At 38.0% G+C, this 18,024-nt stretch overlaps 3 protein-coding genes and 1 long non-coding RNA gene across 15 annotated transcripts in view; 1 reads left to right on the top strand and 3 right to left on the bottom strand.

The window, feature by feature from the left end:
* Nucleotides 1-2,561: 2,561 nt before the first annotated feature.
* On the top strand, nucleotides 2,562-9,399 carry LOC126628903 (ribosomal RNA small subunit methyltransferase, chloroplastic-like). Of its 7 annotated transcripts, none has more exons than XR_007625619.1 (12): nucleotides 2,566-2,883; nucleotides 3,169-3,318; nucleotides 3,460-3,516; nucleotides 3,735-3,833; nucleotides 3,984-4,079; nucleotides 4,464-4,548; nucleotides 4,844-4,896; nucleotides 5,062-5,145; nucleotides 5,535-5,645; nucleotides 5,768-5,951; nucleotides 6,078-6,220; nucleotides 8,718-8,990. XR_007625619.1 is itself a non-coding variant. In XM_050298765.1 (10 exons), the coding sequence occupies exons 1-10, from the start codon at nucleotides 2,608-2,610 to the stop codon at nucleotides 9,170-9,172; spliced, it is 1,110 nt and encodes a 369-aa protein (XP_050154722.1). In that variant the 5' UTR covers nucleotides 2,564-2,607; the 3' UTR covers nucleotides 9,173-9,399. The 7 variants fall into 7 exon arrangements, 3 of the variants coding, with proteins under 3 accessions (XP_050154724.1, XP_050154722.1, XP_050154723.1); XR_007625621.1 differs by lacking the exon at nucleotides 8,718-8,990 and adding an exon at nucleotides 6,291-6,324; XR_007625620.1 differs by lacking the exon at nucleotides 8,718-8,990 and having other exon boundaries at nucleotides 6,085-6,324.
* Nucleotides 6,257-10,520, bottom strand: LOC126628910 (uncharacterized). Of its 5 annotated transcripts, none has more exons than XM_050298782.1 (4): nucleotides 9,624-10,520; nucleotides 7,993-8,865; nucleotides 7,751-7,873; nucleotides 6,257-7,539 (listed from the first exon to the last, which is right to left on the bottom strand). In XM_050298782.1, exon 1 carries the CDS (start codon nucleotides 10,259-10,261, stop codon nucleotides 9,722-9,724), a length of 540 nt encoding a protein of 179 aa, XP_050154739.1. In that variant the 5' UTR covers nucleotides 10,262-10,520; the 3' UTR covers nucleotides 6,257-7,539; nucleotides 7,751-7,873; nucleotides 7,993-8,865; nucleotides 9,624-9,721. The 5 variants fall into 5 exon arrangements, with proteins under 5 accessions (XP_050154739.1, XP_050154740.1, XP_050154742.1 ...); XM_050298783.1 differs by having other exon boundaries at nucleotides 6,257-6,787; XM_050298785.1 differs by having other exon boundaries at nucleotides 8,383-8,865.
* Nucleotides 6,257-18,024, bottom strand: part of LOC126628914 (uncharacterized) — a 54,548-nt gene continuing 42,780 nt past the window's right edge. The window contains exon 2 of the long non-coding RNA XR_007625624.1: nucleotides 6,257-7,491. This is a non-coding gene — a long non-coding RNA (uncharacterized LOC126628914). The remainder of the gene's footprint in view (nucleotides 7,492-18,024) is intronic.
* On the bottom strand, nucleotides 13,390-16,950 carry LOC126628906 (protein-ribulosamine 3-kinase, chloroplastic). 2 transcript variants are annotated; one of them, XM_050298770.1, is made up of 9 exons: nucleotides 16,703-16,947; nucleotides 15,938-16,091; nucleotides 15,727-15,817; nucleotides 15,547-15,621; nucleotides 15,376-15,464; nucleotides 15,136-15,254; nucleotides 14,834-14,974; nucleotides 14,315-14,391; nucleotides 13,390-13,597 (listed from the first exon to the last, which is right to left on the bottom strand). In XM_050298770.1, the coding sequence occupies exons 1-9, from the start codon at nucleotides 16,803-16,805 to the stop codon at nucleotides 13,451-13,453; spliced, it is 996 nt and encodes a 331-aa protein (XP_050154727.1). In that variant the 5' UTR covers nucleotides 16,806-16,947; the 3' UTR covers nucleotides 13,390-13,450. The 2 variants fall into 2 exon arrangements, with proteins under 2 accessions (XP_050154727.1, XP_050154728.1); XM_050298771.1 differs by lacking the exon at nucleotides 13,390-13,597 and adding an exon at nucleotides 13,896-13,955 and having other exon boundaries at nucleotides 16,703-16,950.

Raw genomic sequence — 18,024 nt, 5'->3', positions numbered from 1 at the left:
TGGATGACCAAGTCAACCCGGTTCATGATTCGGAGGATCCGATTCCTGTGATGGATCTCCAGAGCCTGAAACTTGGAGAAGCTTGACATCGATGAGATCAGGGATGCCAAAGATGCACTGATGGACTGAAGCTGGTGCTTGTGTCGTTTTTCTGGGTGTCTGATCTCACAGAGGCGGCGGGAGCTAGGAGCTGCGAAAAAGATCTCGTCCTCTTCGTTGGGGACGTCGACAGCGATCGGACGATGGAAAGATTGGGGTGCGGCGGAGGATTGGTGGGGCTGCGGAGCAGATGATGATGATGGTTGAGACGATGGAATCTCTTTCTTTTTCTTCTGGATCTTTTTTTTTGTTTTTGCTGAGGGATTAGATTAGAGAGAGAGACAGACAAAGTGTGTCTGTGTATCGAGAAGTGGGGTTTTTGTTTAGCTTCAATGTGTTTTCCATAGAGAGAGATGAGTGATTTTGAGATCTGAATCTTTTCTGTTTCTGGGTTTTTGCATATTTTTGCAGACTCACAGTGGTGAGATGAAAAATTGAAAGAGAATTGACATAGCTTTTCGTGTCGTTTCCCACAGACGGCGCCAAATGTTGATGCACAAAATCGGAGGTCTTAGAACAACGTAAATCCGACTGTGAATCTACAAGAAATGTAAATAACACAAGAGTTATCGTGGTTCACCCCAAGGTTTGGGCTACGTCCACACTGATTGTATTATATTTATCTGAGAAGTGAGGGAGAGAAAGCTCTGAGAGTGAGAGCTTTGAGAGGGATGAGGAGAGACCCTCCTTGTTTGTGAGGGTGAGGAGGCCATTTTATAGAATAAGGGCTCCTCCCCTAATTACATATTTGCCCCTTCTTTTATTACATAATTACATTTAAGTCCCCCGAGTATTTATATGAGGTTTAAATACGAGGCCCTAAATATGGTATAAACAAAATAATTACCACTTTTCTTCCACCATCTTCTTCTCCGGATCCTCAGATTGCAAAACATGTATTCCAATACCATACCCAAATAACCTACAACACAACATATGAGGCACATTCAGCATAACCTCATAAAAATGTTAATTTGTTGGGTAAAAAATTCCCACCAATGCATTCTTATACAAAAATTTCTTTAAATATTGATTTCATGCAATCCAATAACTAAATGCTTAACTCAGGAAGAGACAAAAACTTTTGCACTATATTTCTAACATAACTTAAGCCCTACAAATTTCTTAAACCCAAAAATGATATCTTAAGCAAAACCCATGAATGAATCCAATTCAAAAATTATATCTTCCAAATAACATCTCAAACAATAGCCAAGTGATTAGACAACCTCAATCAAAATGTGGAAGCAGTGTAACAAAAATAACTAAATGCAAGTGTTTAAGAACAAGGGTTTATTAGGTTAGCTTATCACTGGTAATCTAATTATTCTAGACTGGTTGTCTAGGGCTCTGATAATAGCTTGCTTGCTTGATTCACCAGTAGACGTACGTTGATAACTTCCATCCTCGCTTATGATCAAACTTCTCTGCCCCTCGAAGAAGCCAAATGCTCCCTTCCTGCATAAATAGATTAGTTTGTTGAAGAACTTACGGAAAGTGTTGGATGAAAGTAAAAAAATGTAAGAACCTGAATCAGGTCTTGAAAGCTTAACCATTTGCCTTGATAACTGCTGGCAACGTAGACAATAAGTCCCCGGTAGCTCCTAATGATCTTTTCTTATGACTTTCTTTTCTTACAAAGCACCTTTAAAGAAGCCTGCTTTAATGTTGTCGCTGGTGCTAGACAACGTACCAATCAAACATTGAACAAAGAAAATTATCCTCTTAGACTAGCTAATGATCATTGCTTTGTAAGTCATTGTCTCATCAACTACCTAATTAAAGGAAGAGTCCACATACACTTCTAATTAGCTAGTTGATGAGACAATAGCTTATTAGATGTGACTTGTGAGCCTATATATTGACTATTGCCTTGATAAACCTATTGATCCGTCGACCATGCTAGCCCTTTTCTTTTGTGTTGTAATTTATATGTAATTATAATTGATGAGTTAATGGATATCCATATTGATCCTTCAATTATTTGTAAACATACCATGAGAAATAACTGCTTGAAAATGGATTGCAGTTTCATTTGAGTTGGTTAATAGGTAGTTTAAGTTCATTAATTTGTCAGAGTCTGACCATTTGTTTGTGGGGAAATGATAAACACATCTCTCGCACACTTCTACTTAATTTTAGCCGTTGTTTTCATTTGATTTATTCAAATCGACAATAAAAAATAAATCAGCTTTAAAAAACTAAAAATGATGTGTGAAAATCACCTCCGTTGTTTGTTCTAGTTTGGGCTTTGTTCTTGAAAGGGGTGTGATATCCACACACCCCTTTTAACTTCCCACACATTCTTTTAAATTTCGGCCGTCAGATGAGATGAATTAAAGAATATCAAATGACAAAAATTATTAAAGAATGTATGAGAAGTAAAAAAAGATGTGTGAATTGCACACCCATTTTTGAAATTGGTTTCCTCTTTTGGGCTTAATAAAATTTTATTTCAAAAAATGAAAAAAAAACTAAAATACAGAAGATATTCACTGCCGGCGCACAATGGCACCCATGAACTCGGCACCTCTTCTTCTTCGGCAATCTCTCCCGCCAATATCATCCCCAACCGAAACTCTGAAACCGAAAACTCCACTGCCAGTGCACAATAGCACGCTCGGCGCACGAACACCTGCATATTCACCTTGTTATATAAGAGTTTGCACTGGTAAAACAACCAGAGGAAGTGGAAGAGGAAGCAGAAGAAACCCAGATGACTACCATGCCACTCTCACAGCTCTCAATTCCAAAGGCCGATTTCCCAGAAAATCCCTCGGCCAGGTTTCTCATTTCCTTCTCTCTCTCTCTCTCTCTCTCTCTCTCTCTCTCTTTTCCCAGAAAATCAAATTTTTCTTTCTTTCTTTTCAAATTTTATGTTTGGGTGCTGAGAAAATGTATGGAATTGATAGGATTTTAAGATGTGGGTTTTGTTCCAATTATGTTTTCGTATATGTTTGCCAAAATTTATTGTGTGTAGTAAGCTAGAAAGGGTAAGCAGCATCTGATTTGTTATAATATATTTGGTTCTGAATTTATTTAGTTTGTTAAATTTTGGTGTATTTGCAGCATTATATGTTGGACTCTGAGATCAACGATGAGCTCACTGCTGCGGCCGATGTTGGGGAAGGTGATGTGGTGTTAGAAATTGGGCCGGGAACAGGTTCTTTGACTAATACTCTTATTAGTGCTGGTGCAGTTGTGCTCGCAATCGAAAAGGTTGTATTTGTGTATGTGTTTCTTCTTTCGTATGCAATGGGTCTTTGAATTTGAAATTCTGCGAAAAGAGTGGTATTTGTCGCAATGTCAAATTGTTTTGGTGTTGTGTACTGATTTGGAATAATGTTTTATGTGCTTTAGGATTCACACATGGCTACTCTTGTGAGTGAAAGATTTGCGCAGACTGACCGGTTGAAGGTAAACCACATTGTGTTCACAAATGTCCTCAGAATGTTATATTTTGTCGAGCATTCTAGAGGACCTTGGTAGTAGTACATTTCTAAAAGTACTCCTGATCTGGAGCAAGATCCTATGGATTCTGGACATAATGGAATTTAAATGTTTATGCTACTCCTTATGTTTACTGCTGATGCCATTGTGAATAGAAACTCAAGTTCTTCAACTGAAACCTGTAGGTTTTGAATGAGGACTTTGTAAAATGCCACATTCACTCACATATGTCGTCCTTATTGGGAAGTATAGAGCCATCTGGTCCAAATTCAAGACTTGCAAAAGTGAGAACCCTGCTTGATTGCTTAGAATGAATTTGACTTCCTAATGACCTTCTAATTTCTCAACGATGCATGCTCAAATGAAAACAGTTAGTCTTTTTACATGTTTACAAGTTTACAAGAATCTAAAATAGCTCATTCTCTTCATTGCAGGTAGTCGCTAATATACCCTTTAATATAAGTACAGATGTTGTCAAACAACTTCTCCCAATGGGGGACATCTTTTCTGAAGTTGTTCTCTTACTCCAGGTTGGAATTCTTTATTAATCTTTGATTGTAAAGGTTTTGGTTTTCACTTAAATGTTATCTGGATTGTATATCTCATCCGAACATAGCATGAAGCTAAAAGCTTAATAGGATAGGGAAATGGGGGATAGTAATAAATTTGGATCTTTTAGGGCGACTCCGGGTTTAAGTTGTGGAAACAGCCTCTTTGCAAAGCGAGGGTAAGGCTGCGTATGGTAGACGTTCCTTCCCCCCCCGACCCTCGCAAAGTGGGGAGCCTTATTGGCTTGGGGCCGCCCTTTTAGGAGTGGAACAAATCAAACTGGATCCATAGACTTCTGAATCTATGGATCTGATATGGGTCATAATTTGGTTCCTTCCATCACTATAATGGTAATGTTATTTCAGGAGGAGGCAGCTTTGCGCTTGGTGGAACCATCTTTGCGGACATCCGAGTACCGGCCCATCAGTATCTTCGTCAATTTCTTTTCAGGTATCTCTATCTTTGTATTTAAGTTGTACATAGTAGGCTGTTGATCATTTAATTTAATTAAATTTTACTGAAAGACTGAGATGAGTTAGACTTACGGTCTGATAAATGTCATGTTATTCCTCCTTTAACCACTGTTGGTAATCGAGTATTAGTATTCGTAGGAGATATACAAGATAACAAGGAGAAGACATCAATGTTTGTTACTGAAGAGTTCTGGCGCCGTACCAAGTTACTTTCAAATTATTCACATATTCTTTTTTCTGACCTGGGTTCTGTTTGTCATTTCCCTTTTCAGATCCTGAATTCATAATGAAGGTCCCAAGGACAAAATTTTTTCCTCAGCCTAATGTAAGAATTTATAATCCCCTAGAGGAAAAAATTATGCCTTCTAACGATGTCAATTGTAATTTGCTTGATGAATTGAGAACATAACAGACCAATTTTTTTTAAAAGACTTCAACCGAATAGTAACTAACCACAAATGCAGATTGACTGATTTTGCTTATGTTGCAGGTTGATGCTGCCGTTGTTAAATTTAAACTGAAGCAACCTGTAGACTACCCCCCAGTTTCCTCTACTAAAAGCTTCTTCTCAATGGTTTGTTCAATTTCTGTAGTCGGTATCATTCTTTTAGACTATCATTACAGATTTTCATTGCATTAAGTGCATTCGTCCTCTAACGTCCGCAAGCAACAGAAGCTGAAATTTCAATCTTATTAATATCTGACACACAGTAGTACGGGGTTAGGATTTGAATAGTCATTCTAGTCAAAATATCAATATTGTGTCTAAGATGAAAAAAATGGTCAATCTCTTGTTATTTCCATGTATTATTCCATTATTTCATCTCTCCCGCAATACACAAGCTAAGCTTTGAAACCGTTGTCAAGTGTACACGATTTGATTGCCAGCGAGATTAATTAGAACACTGCCCTTCTCCTTTTTGCCCCCGTTATAGGATACCTTGTTTGCATTTGCTGATACAGGTCAATTCTGCTTTTAATGGGAAACGAAAGATGTTGCGGAGATCACTCCAGCACATATGCACTCCCATGGAGATTGAAAATGCTTTGGGAACGGTTGGTCGTCCAGCCACGGTATTGATTTGCTATTTTCCTTTTCCTGTGCACAAAGTATGTGGGAAAAGGTTCTCTAAGCTCCTGCCTCAGAATCTATTCTACTAACTTCATTCTTATTCTTATTTTTTTTTCATTTCCAGTCAAGACCAGAGGAGCTATCCACGGATGATTTTGTGAAGTTGCACAATTTGATCACGAAACAATAAGATTTGTGCTCTCCCTGGAGTATAGTTTTCCCATTTATGCAAGCGGGGTTAAAATAGTTTTAAGGGGGCGTAGCTGTAAGCCAAAGCATCATTTTTTGCCCATGAACCATATGACAAGGTTCATAATGATTAATGCATTGTTTAAGGTGTAATATGATCCAACGGAGTCGTAAATTTGTGTATTCTTTTTTTTTTAAGATTACCAAATTGTATGTTATTTGTTATGTCTTTGTTTTTGTGGTAGGATACAGTAAGAGGATCATATCAAATGAAGTTTATGGAAATCATTCAAGATTAGGGAAGTCTGGTTCGGAAGATCGGATAGAAAGCCTTTGGCAGGGAGACTCCTCTTCACTCATTCAAGCATCCCAAAAGTCGGAGTGCCGGGTAAGTAGTAAGAGACTAATGCTAGAAATATTAAGGTTGATGTTGATCCATGTGGTGCTAACTTTTGAAGGTAAATGAGTAAACAAAGTTTTACATTCATTGAATCACCCAAATCTTGCAACCACAAGGGAAGCATCAACCGTCGATTCATAGTTGATCTTATTGTGCGCCCCTGCTGCTTTCTGTTGCCAGCTTAACCCTTCATGTACCATGTAGACGCCATATATCACGTTTACGTTCTGTGAGTCGACTCGAGATGATAAACCATCTTATTTTTCAGAGATAAACATCGATAAGAGACTTCAAACCAAGTGTATTGAGTGATGTTATAGTGAGTGAACCCAACAACCAATTCTGATTCGCTATGCTCTTTGCCGGCAATAGTGGCCATCATCAGCGTATCGAACATGAGTTGGGTTTCAATTGATTTCTTATCCACCATCTTCTTGGTACCTACATGGTTCACAGTTATGTCTATGATGATAATCATCTTCCTTCCCTCATTTTCGCTCAGAAACATTCTCCGCAGCGCATGCGCCGTGGCTAACCAGGTCCAGAACTCAGGATCTGCTCTGGTATTTTCAAAAAGATGAGATTGCAAGTATGCAGGAATATCATGACCCAATAAGCCATACTTGCAACCCAAAATTTTCTTTCATCTTGAGGGGAATTTGACGAACTATCATGAACGATGTGGGGATAATACTTGTAACTATACAGTCCTCACTAGAATTAGAAGCAAGTGAAAAGAGAATTGGGGAACGATGTGAAGAGAAATGAAGAGAAGATCATCGGCTTCCACAATCATTACTATTAATAGAACATGCACAATTATAGTAAATTAGTAAGTAACATTAGCACCAAGTCTCCCCCTAAAAACCATTTCCATGGCTTAATTCATTACTTCAAAGTACATTAAAAGTGTGATGCATATGGAAATTTGAGAAAGCAAAAACCCGCTTTGTTTGCGTTTCAAAGTAACTTTTAAGTCGAAATAAGTTTTAGATGCTCACTTATTATGATTTTTGGCTAAGGTCATTCGTTGTCATTTCTCCCTGTCATTTCTCCAATATCTTCTCTCTTTTTGAGCTAAAAAATTGAAGTCCAGACACAGAATTCAGGATTATTTTTTTGTGTTTTTGAAGTTTCTGTTACGATAGAGGTCGCACTTGGTGCGATGGCAAGTGCCTTCGCCCATGAGCGGTAGGTCTCGGGTTCGAGACTTGGGAGCAGCCTCTCCATAAATGAGGGTAAGGCTAGCCGACATTCACCTCTCCCAAACCCTGCGTAAAGCGGGAGCCTTGTGCACTGGATACAACCTGAAGTTTCTGTTACGATGAATTACTAATTATGCAACAACGAACACCCAATTTTCATAATTTAAAATGACAACTTACTTTAATGATCATGCAAGACTAAACAATAGTAAGGTAGTAACACATGAAAATTCGTAGTCATTGAGAATCTGATTAGTTTTGCCGATGCAAACAAGAAGAAGGATATAGCACTAAGAATCCAAGTTTTACTCACCCTCCTCAATCAGTAGAGTCAGAAAACCCTTGAACCTGCAGTCCATGAACTGGGGCGGAGCTGTTCCAGTGTTAACTTCTAATTCGAAAGGCTTGAATTTCATACCTTGACTGCAAGGTGAAACTATATCAAAAAAGGAGAAATATAATCAGTCTTTCAACCAAACAATTGTTCTACCTGATGAAATTTTTTGAAAGGCGAAAGAATACATAAATCCGTTATAGTTCAAGTTAGCGAACAACCACATGGTGCTAGGCACTGAGAGACCTTGACCCTTTACATCCGGTCTGGCTACATATGCTCTGGGCACTAAACTACCTTTTTTCAGTGAAAAATGCAAGATTAAAAGGCACGAGTTTACAAATTGTTACCTGGCTTGGCATGCGAAAACGTTACAACGACCTTATTACAGGACTACTACTTCCCCACCTAAATCCTACTTGACACTGCAGCATCAAATAAGAAAATAGTTTTAAGTGCTTTAGCAGCGACGACTTGAAGAAAAACTTATACGCAAGACCATTCTGTATATAAATAATCAGACTCATAACGTAACTGTAATAAGAGCAGTGTGTATACACATATTAGTCAAAGGAAGAAGGTTACAGAAACAGTAAGGCTGGGATGATTACCTTGTTCCAGAATGATATATCAATTGCTAGGAAAGAGGATATATGCTCATCGGTTGTACCGATGCCCCCTAAGGGTCTGAAAGGAGGCTGAAACCTTTATAAAGAGAGGGGGAAAGAACAAGAACTACCATTGCCGCATTGCGTATGGTTTTTCTTTCTTTTAACTTTTAAGTAACAGAAAAAGAGAGGAATGCAATTCTTCAGTTACAGGGAAGAAAGTCTATCATTAGTTTGTTTGAAATTGAGAACATAACAGAACAATTCCATCAAAACTGTAATCTATTACTGATTTACCACGAGTACTGGAGATTGATGTATTTTTTCTTGTGCTGCAGATCGATGGTTGTTTCGATTTCCACACTCAAGATCATGCTTTTCAGAACATATCAAAAATTTCTTGGCAAAAAGTCAAGATAAACTTGTTCCTGCCATGAAGCAAGGGGCATAATTACTGCAGTCTCAACCTTATTGGTATCCAGCGCACTGTAACGAGGATTAGAGTAGTCATTCTCCAACAACACATGAGTTATGCTTTGGATTCTTTCCTACGTGTAGATGATATCATTCTGCATTTAATGGGAAATCTAAGATGTTGCGGTTCAGTACAATGCACTCCCATGATGATTGAAAATGCGTTGGAAAATGTTGGTCAATTATATTCTGCCAACTCAACGTTACGATTTATCAGCAGTCAAGACCAGAAGATCAATCCAGGGATGATCTTGTGGAGTTTCACAATTTGCATTTACAGTATCACAATATAGAGAGCATAGCCTGTTCTAGCACATGAGCTGAAGGATTGCAGCATTTTTCACTCAAACGCAAATGCAACAACACGTACAAGGAGCTGGAAAAACTCCATCAAAGTGTTCCTAGGAAAAAAACTAAACATCGGCAGACTTGTTAGAAGCAGCATATATGACCGATAAACTATGTTCAAAGGTTAGACAGTGATTAAGATTTGTACACTGCATAATGCTGCAATACTACGAAATTAAGAAAATATATTATCACTCGTGTCGTTGTGTTTGTTACAAGTCCCAGTAAAAAGGTTGCCCCCAATTAATTTTTTTGCAGAGATATTGACAAGTAGAACAATTTTCTCATTCAACATATTACTACTGATACTTTCCTATCAATCGACGAAAATCCATAACCATCGAGTCCACAATCATACATTTCTATTCCATCACATAAACAAAACCATACATTAGAACAAATAGTAACCACAAAAAACTCACTGTATTCACGTCCTTGTGAATCGTCGGATTCATTGCAGTGCAAAACGCAACAGAACTCCTCTGTAGTTTCCCCTGTTTTTGCTCTGTTTCCACCCAGCTCAGCCATGAAACTGGTACACAAGCTCCAAAGCCCTCTCCTTTGAGCCATGAGGATCAAAACCCTTCACACTCCCCACAAACCCATCACCGTTCATCCGCCTCTCCTCCGCCAGGGCCGCCGCAGAAGGCGAAAGCCGCCTCTTGGGCCGCTTGTTCTTGATGAAGCAATCCCTCATCTGCTCCTCAACCATGTCAATTGTGGGCCTGGAATCCCCTTCTCCAAAGCCATCACAATCATCGTCGCCATCGCCATCGCCGACTTGCATGGGCTCGTTGCCGGTGGCGGAGGAGAGGGAGTTCTGCCGCTGGGGCTGGGGCAATTTGTGTGTGGAGAGAAAATTGGAGAGGTGCAGGTGGGCTTGGTGGAGGGAGGAATGGATGTGGAGGAGGTGAGTGGGGTCGGCGGTGCAAGGGAGCTGTTTGGCCATAAGGGTTGCTTGTTCTAGGGAGAGGATAAGGTCGGACAGTGGTGGCGGTGGTGGTGGTGGTGGGAATGGTGGCGGCGGTGGTTCTGGGTCTGCTTCTGCCATGGATTCCATTGGAGAAGTCTCAATCTTTGCAGTGATCAGTATCTGTAGAAATCAATCAATCAATCAATCTGTTGTTTAACTGGAAAGTAATGAAAGCTGCTTCTGCTTCTCCAAGAAGTTGTTTGCTTAACGGGATGACGACACTCGGAGATTCTAAGGATCAGAGACGGCGTTATGAGTTCGGGTTTTTGTTTTGTTTCTCCAACATAACTGGTTACTTCTTCTGTTTGCTTAGACTGCGTGTCGTCACTTCTCAATCCTTCCAGTTAAGAAGCCGGGCGTTTATGTAAAAACCTTCTTTTTGGTACGGTCCATCCTTAAAATTAGAGACGGGTACTCTTCAGGTTTAGGTTAAAATTGATATATATCGTCGATATTATTAACATATTTATTAAATATCAGAAAACTCTTATATTTCGTCTAAACTAAGATTTGATATATCCAAAGTTTCATTTTAAATTTCCATCATTTCCATAAAAAACAACTAATGTCAATATTTCTACAAATTTGAATATCAATATTTCTACACATACCAAAATTTTAAATTGCTTGTGATTTACTTTTTATTTTTTATTTGATTTTTTGAACTTTTATGGCTTTAAAACTTTTTAATTTTTAAGAGAAAATTGTAGTAAAGGTTCCTTAACTAAATATCCATTATCATTGGTCCATAAACTCATCAAAACGTGCAGCTATGTTCATTTTCGTTAGAATTTTGTTAAAATGAGTTATGTTAGAATGACCATTGCTACAATTTGATTAAAGTTGCGGGATCATTTCTCCAATTGGGTTAAAGTTGAGTTACCCTTTCTATAATTTTCTCATTTGGTTTTCCATATTTGTCTCTCGATCCAGCCTCGTGTGTGGCACGACCCATTTTGACAAAAGTTCTATCGGAGTTGAAGAAAATGATCATAATTGCAGGTCTTGAAAAGTTTAGGGATCAATGATCGTGAATTTTTAGTTGATGCACCATTATTTTAATTAAATTAAAATTAAAGAACCATTGATGCAATTTCCTCTTTTTAATTGCAACGATATATTAAACTGTGGCGTATGCAAAGCCAACCAAATAGGGAAATGTTGATTACAGCCCAACCAAACCAATACGTACCAGCAAATCATAGCCCAGAATCCCATCAATGTAAAATTGGAATTCACTGTTTTCTTTACCTTTTCCTCAGGTCGTGAGATAAATACTCTTAACCGCGTAGGCTTCAAGCAATTTATAAAATATCGATGATATCGGAAATATCGGTAGTTTAAAAATACGAAAATTTCGATGGAAATATCGGGATATTATCGATATCGATAAAAATTGAATAAAAACCACGGAAATTGTAAGAAAAACTTGGAAATTTTTATTGAAACTTTACAGAATGTTTATTTAGTCAAGTATCTATTAGTTTATCACAAAAAATTGGAAGGAAATGTATTATATGATGGATTTAACTGATTTAAGTTGATTATATAGCGAGCTGGCAAACATTGTGAGTGTAGAAAATATGTGGTAATTAATAAAAGAAGTTTAAACATGTCACATCCCAGCCCGGGTCCAACACATTTAGTCAATTATCTATTAGTTTATCACAAAAAAATGGAAGGAAATGTATTATATGATGGATTTAACTGATTTAAGTTGATTATATAGCGAGCTGGCAAACATTGTGAGTGTAGAAAATATGTGGTAATTAATAAAAGAAGTTTAAACATGTCACATCCCAGCCCGAGTCCAACACATCCCAGGCCCGTTCCACCACTGTAGTACGATATTGTCCGCTTTGGGCTTACCATTCCCTCACGGTTTTGTTTTTAGGAACTCACGAGCAACTTCCCAATGGGTCACCCATCATGGGAGTGCTTTGGCCTCCTTCTCGCTTAACTTCGGAGTTCCTAGGGAACCCGAAGCCAATGACCTCCTAAAAGGCCCCGTGCTAGGTAGGGATGAGAATATACATTTAAGGATCACTCCCCTAGACGATGTGAGATGTTACAAAACACACCATAATCATTTATATATAATGAATTAGTACAATATTTTACACTTTATACATTACATGGTAAGATACATGAGTGACTTATTACCCTTTATTTTTTTTATTTAAGAATTATATGGTTGTGAGTGTTTTATTTAAAATTTATATTGAAGATGCTTTTAAATTATGTAAAATTGTGATCGAAAACAATAATTTATAATTTATATAAGATATATATACACACACACACAATATATATATATATATATATATTTATTTATTCCACTTTATAAACCGTCCACCTCACCTAGCTCTTTCTCATCACCCATCCACCTTGGGTGGTTTTCATGATTAAAACCATCACAGAGTCCATGGTTTTCAATTTTTAAACCATCCAAAACGTCAACCTCATATACTATCTCACATTACCCAATTTTTTGAGTCCTCAACTTGCACAACCACCGCATATTCTTCGCACTCTCTCATCTCTGCTCTCACTCACTCTCTCTCTCTTCGCACTTTTTCATCTCCGCCTCCGCCTCCCTCACCGATCCCATCGACAACAACCCCACCTTTGTCGTTGACTCCAGCGACGACCACCACGACCTCCAATTGCTCCCAAACCCCAGCCTCAACCTCCACAACAACCACCCATTCTCCTCATCCCCCCCCCTCCGGAGCCTACCCCGCCATCACCGCGCTCGCCTCCGTCTCTGTTCCACGTCTGCTTCAAGCAAGACCACGCCTGCTTCGTCGTGGGGACAAACCACGGGTTATGGATCTACAACTGCGATCCGTTCCGCAAGCTCTTTTGCCGTGACTTCGACAATGGCGGCAAAATTGGCGTCGTTGAGGCTCAGATCTTGGGTCTGAGCCTAGATTGCAGAGAGAGATCTAGGCAGCTGCGACAACGCAGCCTAGGCTACCTTTCCGACGACGGAGCCACGACGACTGTTTCGATAATATCGAATATATCGCAATATTATCGATAATATCGCGATATTTTGATCATAATTAGGGGATATGTGGAAAAATATCGGTCTCTCTGAAAAACGATAATATCGACGATATTTCGCCGATATTATCGATATTTTAGTCATTGGCTACAAGACCCTTGCACTATAATGACAAAGGAAACGACCAAGACCAAGCAGCGACATATACAGATGAACTCGACTTGTTTCCACAGAGAACACTAAAAGTAAAAGGTTATACACAATGTCTAAGCTTTCAACATCCGAAGATAATCGTCTATTATAGACATTGAAGACGAACGATAACCCGAACCAAAGAGGTTATAATGATTCAAGTAATGATACAACAGATATAACTCCTTCCTCTTATCAAATCCTGGTTGTTTTGGCATCACCTGGACACACATAGGAACTCATTAATTAAGAAATGAAAATAAAAATTAAACTGGCGAATAAATTGTAGCAATGATCCTTAACTTTAACTCAATTGGAGCAATAGTCCATCAACTAAAAACCATTACCATTGGTCCCTCAACTCATTAAAACATGCAACTATGGTCCCTCAACTAAAAATCCATTACAATTGGTCCCTCAACTTTAATCCAACTAGAGAAATGGTCCCTCAACTTTAACCCAATTGTAGTAATGGTCATTCCAACATAACTCATTTTGACAAAATTTTGACAAAGTTGACGAAAAAGATCATAGCTACAAGTTTTGATGAGTTGAGGGATCCCAATTGTAGCAATAGTCCTTCCAACATAACTCATTAATTAAGAAATGAAAAAAAAAAAAATGAAACTGGCAAATGAAAGCTTAGACCAAGACACTGGGAAACAACTTCGGTTTGCTAGGTCGGACTTACGTGTTCAATTGAAACCTCAGACCAAGTGCATTCATCAATGCCAAATCCTACTTAAAGTTCTAGTTATGATCTTCTCCTTTGAAAGTTATGTCCTACCGATGACTCTCTAACATGTTTGTATGAATATAGGCGCAGGAGTACGTAAACCAGAAACGGAACAGAGATTAACTATATGCATGATACTTCATTGCTTCGAATTGGTTTCCTGTTTTATCCACAAGAAGAGAAGGGTGAAAAAAGGATCTACCTCGAAATAGGAACTGTAGAAAGATCCTCCAAAGCCAGCACACCACGACATTCCAAATTCTGCCTCGTTATGTCCATCTATACGAAAAGCAGCTGACAGTACTTAGAATTTAAAAAAATAAATACTACATCATTTTCCGCGATTCGAGCAATGCAAAATATATTGCAACTATCAGTTTTTCAATCTCAAAACCAAAACAAGAGTCTGCATGTTTCTGTCTGTTGATAATCATCAGAGCCAACTTCTATCATAAGATATACAAACCATGCTGTATAATTTTGTATATCAAAGCACGTGGTGGGATTTGGATTGATTTCATACTTTCAACTCACCGTCTCTCCCCGAAGATATATGAAAATATCTTACGCTTATATGAAAATATCTTATGCTCCATGATAGTATTTCATTTCAAACGACAAGTATAGGCCAGCCTTCAACAGTAACAGTTAGAAGCAACACAGTTCAATTTTAAGATGCTCTATCCTGACAGAATCTGATAACCGAACTAACTTAACTTACAGTAACATGCTGGATCAAGTATAACAGGCTCGCCATTCTTATCAGCGCTGATATTTCCGCTCCATAAGTCCCCATGTAACAAACATGGCTCTATTGCTATGTTATCAAAGAGCGATCCCATACTCTTAATCAATCTTTGTCCTGTTATATACGATCAACCAGTAACTAACACATTCAATAATAATACAATAAATGGTGCAAACTCATGATTTATTCTTGGCCAATCGATCCAAATAAATCATCCTCAAAGGTACGTAAAAGCAGCCATGATACAAAATCAACCATAGGAAGACTATATATACCTTTTTCATATATGGTACTATCACCGTACTGGTCTAATGCCAGCTGCAACTGATAACCCAGTCTATGCTCCCCATAGAACTGAATCCAATCTGATGACCAAGTGTTTATCTGTGGAGTGCTGCAAGGAAAAATTGGTTTCATATACCTCATTTTTATTAAAAGTGTTTATCCTCAAACTCAAGAATTGTGTGTGCGGATATCAGCATGTGTGACTGCACATGATTAGAATGCCCGCCGACCTGCCTACAGTGTTGTCAACTTCAAAACCAAAACCTTTTTCAGATTTTCCAGCTTTATGCATTTCAGCAAGCTTCCTGCCTAGAACAGACTGAATACAAATATACCATTAGAATTCAATTACAAGTCATCGCCACCTATATCAAATACATAAAAAATTCACCTATCCTCACCTGATTACCTCTAAATGAACCAAATTCAATAAATTCCATAATGATGTAAGACCCACCAGTAGGTAGGGGCCCGAACTGCAATACATAAGAGCAGGTTATCTAAGTTTTCAAGCATTGCCATGGAGGTCATGTTCACTTTTACTATTACACGATAAATTAACAACTTTAAAACTTCCGCACCTTGAATGGCTTAGGGACACGAATTGACCCAGTTTCATACATGGCACCTAAACCAAGAGCCTCTCCCTCAAACATCGATGGCCCAATGCTCCTGATTCAATGATTCAACTAAACATATTTATGACTTTGAAATGGAGATAAGGATTTAAAAAGAGCATATGCAGTTGAAAATTCCAAAATTAGAAACATCAAACGTAGAATGTAGCCAAACCTGTTTGTTTTAACAAAGAAAGAACCAGCATCAGTGTCGTAACGATTAGCACGATTGATGCAGCCGCCCCCTACAGGACTAATTCTTGTTATCTGTGTTGCATTTCCTTCTGAGAGAATCCATTCACGAACCGGATCATCACACAGTGCCGCCACTGCCAAATAAGTATGACTGGTGAATTCAACACAACTCAATAGAGGATCAGCTAATACATACTGGCATATGCCCATTTCAGTGAGAATCAGCTTCATCAAAGTTTCAATCAACTATAGCCTCAAACTCAACCAACTACTTATAAAATCGATAACACACCCGCCATTGACTTGAAACAACCTAGTTTCCTTCGGTTTCTTGTTCAAATTATGTATTCAACAGCAAGACCTCATCACAACACAAATGAAAAACCAAGAAAATACAAATCAAAACTCTTTCAAAGTGGCTTTCCAGAAGAAAGAAACCGGAAAAAAAAAAAAAAAACTACAGTTCAACGCTTTCACAGAAAATAAAGTGCAAAAACCAAATCTTTTAGCCAAAATATCCGATAAACCTTAAAAAGAAGATGGGTAATTACCATAATTTTCTTTAACCAAAGAAATAACACTCATTTCGCTCGCAAATGCATCAAATAAGTTCAATAAGTAATGGGTAATTCTACAATTCTCAAATAATTACCCCATTAGAGCTCGAATCAGCCATGCAAATATAAAATTAAGCTAAAATAAAACCTGGGATTTTGATTTTGTTGACAGCTTATGCCATACTTACTGGTAGTAAAAGGTCTGTGCTTGGAGGAGGGGAGACGAGGAAGACGAGTCGGAGAAGGAAAGCAAGGAGAAAAGAGCGATATGAGTCCCACATGTGCCACCATTATCGACCTTCTGTGTACAATTTTGATGTGATTTAATGGTTGGTTAGGTGGGAATTTTTGTCCATATGGTCTCTAGCTTCTATCGGTTTCCTGAGTTTTGTGGTCGATTTGGTGGCCGTGCGTTTCATGGAATTTTGTAAGGCTTTCAGGCGTATGTGCTCCACGTGTATTCTTTGATGCCATGCCCATTTGAAGGGATTCTTGGTACAACCGGGGATCTAGTCTCCACATTAGTATTTCTTTCGTCACATGATATATCTTTCTCTTCCTCTCTTATAAATTGTAACAATAATACTTCATCTTTAACTTAGTTGGAGCAATGGTTTATCAACTAAAAATTCATTATCATTGGTCACTCAACTCATCAAAATGTGTAGCTATAATCCTTTTAGCCAACTCCGTTAGAACTTCTGTCAAATTCAGTCAGGTGTAATGTACGTGAAGCTAAATCAAGGGGCAAATATGGAAAATCAAATAAGAAAAATTGTATCAATGGTCCCTCAACTTTAATTCAACTGGAGAAATGTTCGCTCAATTTTAACTCAATTGGAGCAATGATCCCTCAACTTTAACCCAAAACCTAATTGTAGCAATGGTCCTTCAAACATACCTTATTTTGACATAATTTTGACGAAGTTGACAAAAATGACTATATCTACACATTTTAATGAGTTGAGGGACCATTACTCCAATTTGATTAAAATTGAGGGACTATTGCTACAATTTACTCATATCTCTCATTTGACTTTGTAATGCTCTAAGGTGATCCTGAGGGCGCATTGTGTTGCTCTTTAATATTTTTAGTATTCAGTTTGTGTGGTGCATGAAAATTGAATTCAGATACATTATCTTTATTAAATTTAGTTTAATTAGTTCATGTTGAAGACTAGATTTAGGTTTTGCTTTGGCGAGAACTGATTATTTAAACCAACACTTGATACTTTATATGTAAAGAGTTGTTCCTCCTTATATGATGATGTAGTATTAATCTATCATACAAATGTGTAAACCCCACCATTTATTATCTGTCATCCAAAGATTATTCCTAGAAATTCATTTACTTTGAAGATCTTTTAGCTGTCTATATGCGTTGAGCAAATTGATGATTATGGTAACAAGTAATAACGTTATCTAACTTTTTTTATTCATATGGATACAATTTTCAAGCCGAATGAATTTTCTAAAGATGATCTTTAAATAACAAAGAGAATGCATCGTT

Source organism: Malus sylvestris, chromosome 7, assembly GCF_916048215.2.
Source record: "Malus sylvestris chromosome 7, drMalSylv7.2, whole genome shotgun sequence".
Classification (NCBI taxonomy): domain Eukaryota; kingdom Viridiplantae; phylum Streptophyta; class Magnoliopsida; order Rosales; family Rosaceae; genus Malus; species Malus sylvestris.
Note: the sequence above shows the minus strand (reverse complement) of the source record. Positions and strands in the feature narration are given on the sequence as shown.

Coding starts and splice junctions, on each gene's coding strand:
- LOC126628903 (XM_050298765.1), top strand. CDS start 2,608: ATGGCACCCATGAACTCGGCACCTCTTCTTCTTCGGCAATCTCTCCCG. Junction 4,897..5,061: donor AATTTTTTCCTCAGCCTAAT/GTAAGAATTTAT, acceptor CTTATGTTGCAG/GTTGATGCTGCCGTTGTTAA. Junction 5,646..9,073: donor CGGTTGGTCGTCCAGCCACG/GTATTGATTTGC, acceptor ATTTATCAGCAG/TCAAGACCAGAAGATCAATC.
- LOC126628910 (XM_050298782.1), bottom strand. CDS start 10,261: ATGGAATCCATGGCAGAAGCAGACCCAGAACCACCGCCGCCACCATTC.
- LOC126628906 (XM_050298770.1), bottom strand. CDS start 16,805: ATGGTGGCACATGTGGGACTCATATCGCTCTTTTCTCCTTGCTTTCCT. Junction 15,818..15,937: donor TTCTTTGTTAAAACAAACAG/GTTTGGCTACAT, acceptor TCATTGAATCAG/GAGCATTGGGCCATCGATGT. Junction 15,255..15,375: donor GTTGACAACACTGTAGGCAG/GTCGGCGGGCAT, acceptor TTTTCCTTGCAG/CACTCCACAGATAAACACTT.